The sequence below is a fragment of the Myotis brandtii genome, unplaced genomic scaffold, assembly GCF_000412655.1.
Source record: "Myotis brandtii unplaced genomic scaffold, ASM41265v1 scaffold181, whole genome shotgun sequence".
NCBI lineage: Eukaryota > Metazoa > Chordata > Mammalia > Chiroptera > Vespertilionidae > Myotis > Myotis brandtii.
This window is the reverse complement of record NW_005356712.1, coordinates 1,267,103-1,271,916: the sequence shown is the minus strand read 5'-3', so window position 1 is coordinate 1,271,916 and position 4,814 is coordinate 1,267,103. Positions and strand designations below refer to the sequence as shown.

The window sequence follows — 4,814 nt, the reverse complement described above, 5'->3', positions numbered from 1 at the left end:
GCTTGGAAGTCAGGAGGGCGGAGGGCCCGCCACCGGTCACCGATGAGCGAGGCCTCCTCCCGGCCCTGGTCCCGGCGCCCTTGTCGGCCTGGCCTCGGGGACCAGGGGGTTTGTAACTCGGTGAGACCGCCCAGCAGCCTCCCACCCACTTGACCCGCAGCTCTTTAGAGAAACGTGTTTCCTGCATGGCAGGAACTGAAGTAGGTAAAAGGGAGACCGGAAACTGGTGTCTTGTCCGCTGTAGCCGGGTGGACAGATCAGGGTTAGAGAACAAAGGTGGCTGTGGCGGCCAGAGAAGGATTCCGGAGCCGAGCCGCTGCCCGAGGGGAAATGAAGGCCCCGGGCTGGGCACTAGAGCCAAGGCTGCAGGCGGGAGGCCAGGGCCTCAGGGTTCTGATAGTTGCCCTTTACTCAGCCCGCCCATTTGCCAACTAGAGAGAATGGGGGCTGCACAGCCGATATTGGCCCTCTAACAAGCAATGGTCAGACTCACACCTACCCTTTCAACAAGCAGCACGTTTTTATCTTTAAAATAATCACCAGTTTGAAAAAACCTGTAACTCATTGAGTCCCTGACATTAAACCTACTCCAAGAATCTTAGAGCCCAACCAGTGTGGCTTGTGGTTGAGGGTCAACCTATGAACCAGATCACAGTTCGATTCCTGGTCAGGGCACATGCCAGGGCTCGATCCCGTGTGGGGCATGCAGGAGGCAGCTGATCAATGATTCTATAACATTAATGTTTCTCTCTCCCTCTCTGAAATCAATAGAAATATTAAAGAAAAATCTTAAGAGGAACCCAGACTAGTAGCCCATGGCCATGGTAATAATTCTAATATAATAATGTCCCAATAAATTTGTTATTAAAAGAAAAACAAATAGTTAAAGTTGGCTGGGCCTGAAAAAGTATTGGATGTTAGGAGACCAGCATTTCATTTATAAAGAGGATTCCCAAATGTCAACTCCAAATAAAGCTGTATGGTTTTAGTTTCTAGTACACAATACTATAAACCTCAAAACACAAAATGAAGAGTCCAGAGACTTTTAAGAGAAGTAAACTTTATTTCCTTGTTTCTCAAATAGAGTTGGCTGAGCTGGTTGCTTTTTGGTAATTAATCAAAGAGACCAAATCCCATATCCTCGTCCGTCTCCTCCGACTCTTCCTTTGCTTCAACCTTGGCTGGGGCTGCAGCAGCAGCAGGAGCAGCAGTGGTGGCAGCGGCCACAGGGGCAGCAGCCACAAAAGCAGATGGATCAGCCAAGAAGGCCTTGACCTGAAGGAAGGGGAAAAGTGCAGTCAAAATGGTCATCCACAACCTATCAGCCTTTGTAGAGCTCTAGATTAAGGAACAACAAATTTCCAAGCCTCCCCTGAAAGTGACCAGACAGGATGACAGCTTGGGCATGACCTTGTGAGCTTAAGCCCAGCTCTTACCCATTAACTAACTCTCTTAGGATCTAGTGTCTCTTGTCATTTCTAAAGTCAAGGACACACATCCCATGCCCCCGACCTCTCAAGTATACATTCAAAAAATGTTATCTGCACCCTAGCCGGTTTGGCTCAGTGGCTAGAGCATCGGCCTGCGGACTGAAGGGTCCTGGGTTCGATTCCAGTCAAGGGCACATGCCCCGGTTGCAGGCTCGATCCCCTTGGGGGCATGCAGGAGGCAGCCGATCAATGATTCTCTCTCATCATTGATGTTTCTATCTTTCTTACCCTCTCTGAAATCAATAAAAATATATCTAAAAACATTATCTTGCTACTAAAATATGATCATAAAAGCAATCACTCAGCAGGCTGCCATTTATCCCCCTGCTGTCAGACCCACATGGTCCCAGTAGGTTCTTTTTACCTTTTCAGCAAGTGGGAAGGTATAATCAGTCTCCACAGACAAAGCCAGAACTCGCTTGTACCCATTGATGATAGAATGGGGTACTGATGCAACAGTTGGGTAACCAATGTGAAGGCATACGCTGGCAACATTGCGGACACCCTGTGGAGGGAAGGGAAAATTATATTTTAGGTGAGATATCTTAGAGAAAAGAGGAGATAGTGAAGTCCAAGCAAAGCTCAATGGCAGATAAGACTTGCTGGACTAGCATCTTAGTCTCACACAGGGATACTTCACACCAAATGCTTCTGGCAGGGCAATTCAAACCCAGTAATTCATAAATGCTTTTTATCCTTATTCCCATCACTGGTATTACTGTACCATGATGATGATGATTACTACAAAAGCCACTATTTTGTAAAAAATATAAACGATTAACATAACCATTGAGTTCCATGAGAGAAAAATGTTTAAATAATGCCAGATGAGAACTTTGCATCCACTAGTGAGACTTCCAAAAAATAGCTAGAGTGAATCATGTGTTATTCCAAGCCCTAGAATAGCCCTATTTACCCAGCACTGTTCTAAGGCTTTATACTCATTAATTCATTCATTCTCAACAATCTTATATCGTATCATTACTGCCATTTCACAGATGAGGAAACTGAGGCCAGACATTAAACTGTCCTTGGTTACACACTTGGTTTCAAAGGAGTGGCCAGGATTCAGTCTGAAGCTAGGCATACTCTCAACCATTAATGTACGAGCCTGGAAAGGGCAACATGTACCTCCAGGAAGCGGGAATGCAGAGTTTCCTCTGTGATGTCAAGCACTTCCGGGTTGTAGATGCTGCCATTGTCAAACACCTGCTGGATGATCAGCCCAAAGGAGAAGGGGGAGATGTTCAGCATGTTCAGCAGTGTGGCTTCGCTGGCTCCCACTTTGTCTCCAGTCTTAATCAGCTGTACATCACTCTGTAGGGCAAGGTAACAAGTTAACACCTGAACATTCAGCAGGTTGCCAGCCACCAAGGGGGCCCCCACTACTGGCCTGGCTAGTACTGGCAAGCCAGGTCCACTCACCAGGATTTCAATGGTGCCCCTGGAGATTTTAGTGGTGATGCCCAGAGCCTGGAAGAAGGAGGTCTTCTCTGGCCCCAGACCAGTGTTCTGGGCAGGCACAGTGGCTTCACACGGGGCAATGGCACCAGCACGGGCAGCAGCTGGCACCTGAACAAAAATAAGAAATGTGAGTTCTCCCTCCACAGATACGACCGGAGAATTTGGCTTTTAAGGAACCAAAATTGATAAGGTCTCTTTAGCCAACCTGACTCCTCTTACCTTATTGGCCAGCAGCATGTCCCGGATCTCAGTGAGGTCCTCCTTGGTGAACACAAAGCCCACATTCCCCCGGATATGAGGCAGCAGTCTACAAAGAGAAGGTTAGAGTGGTCACCTTTCAGCACCATTCTTCTCCAGGAAAGGGGAGAAGGCCACAGAGGAGGAAAGACAAAGATGCCCAGAGGACTGACTGACTTCTCCAGAGCCGGGTTGTTTTCCAGGTGTCCTCGGATGGCCTTGCGCATCATGGTGTTCTTGCCCATCAGCACCACAGCCTTCCCGCGGAGGGACATGCGGATCTGCTGCATCTGCTTGGAGCCCACATTGTCTGCTCCCACGATGAAGCATTTTGGATAATCATCCAGAAGTTGCTACAAAAACCAGGCAGAAACAAGCCAAGTTTAACAGGAGGAAAGAGGAGGGAAGGGGGAAACATCAGGAGATAGAGCATTGTCCCGATATGCCAGGGTTGCGAGTTCAATTCCCAGTTAGGGCACATACAAGAATCAACCAATGAATGCATCAATAAGTAGAAGAGCAAACTGATGCTTCTCTCTCTAAAAAAATCAATCAATAAACAAAAATTTTTAAAAGTCAGGAGAAACCAACCCGAAGAGCAAACTGATGCTTCTCTCTCTAAAAAAATCAATAAACAAAAATTTTTAAAAATCAGGAGAAACCAACCCAACAATGGCTGGTTTCCATCTCACTCCCTTTCTTCTATGCTTTTGAAGTGACTCACATTGGGCCAACTCCTCCCCCAGGAGCCACCTGGGTCGTAACACTGACAGATTTGTCAAAGATTTGCTTGCTGAGTATGGATAGTAAAAACTGGGTTGGTACATTCAATCAGAAAAATTTTAATTTTAGCTCTCATTTTTTAACATTTCCCAATTATGAGATGTTTCTGACTCACTAAAATGACTTAACAGCAAAAAACATTCCACATAAGGCTGGATTTACAGCGCTCAAAACACGACATAAAGCAAATACAACAAAACCCTACTTGTAAAATCTGGGTTGTGGGTGTGGGATTATTGTACCATTCTGTTAAGCAGGGAGGACCCACCCCAAGGCCTTCGTAATGGGAGCATTCATTTAGACATTGGGTTTCTTGACTGGCAGGACCTAAATGTGCACCAACTTGACTTTTTATGAGTCACTCACTGCCTCTCACCTTCCCAAAGATGGGAGCAGAGAAGTAAGAGTATGATGAGCGCCGTCTGAATGCCAGACAGACCTGGGAATGAATTAATGCCACTTAGCTCTTGGGAGCCAGTAACTGCCCGAGCCTGTGTATGTGCAACAGGTGGGGTTGGCACGCAGACCTTTGGAAATCCTGAAAGGTTCAGTGAGATTTGCCTAAAATGGCCCGATTCAGCAGCCCGGCACCTGGGAGCTGACGGCCCTCTTAGCCCGTGGCCGAGGAGCACGATGGCGGCCGCGGTCCACCCCGCACTTACGATGATCTTAAGGAAGTAGTTGGACTTCCAGGTCGCCCTGTCTTCCCTGGGCATCACGGCGGTGCGTCAGGGATTGCCACGCAGGGTTTAAAGACGATGTCACTGGGAAGAGAGAGGAGGCTCAAGCATCCCGCGCCCACCGCCCGCCGGCCTCAAACCCGAGGCCTATCTACGGAGC

At 47.7% G+C, this 4,814-nt stretch overlaps 1 protein-coding gene across 1 annotated transcript in view; it reads right to left on the bottom strand.

The window, feature by feature from the left end:
- Positions 1 to 1,040: 1,040 nt before the first annotated feature.
- RPLP0 (ribosomal protein, large, P0) overlaps positions 1,041 to 4,814 on the bottom strand; it is a 4,026-nt gene continuing 252 nt past the window's right edge. The window contains exons 2-8 of the mRNA XM_005863772.2: positions 4,637 to 4,738; positions 3,369 to 3,544; positions 3,174 to 3,261; positions 2,916 to 3,062; positions 2,622 to 2,807; positions 1,855 to 1,995; positions 1,041 to 1,275 (exon numbers count right to left, since the gene is read on the bottom strand). Of these exons, the coding sequence (XP_005863834.1) occupies positions 1,114 to 1,275; positions 1,855 to 1,995; positions 2,622 to 2,807; positions 2,916 to 3,062; positions 3,174 to 3,261; positions 3,369 to 3,544; positions 4,637 to 4,690 (954 nt within the window). The 5' untranslated portion in view covers positions 4,691 to 4,738 and the 3' untranslated portion in view covers positions 1,041 to 1,113. The remainder of the gene's footprint in view (positions 1,276 to 1,854; positions 1,996 to 2,621; positions 2,808 to 2,915; positions 3,063 to 3,173; positions 3,262 to 3,368; positions 3,545 to 4,636; positions 4,739 to 4,814) is intronic.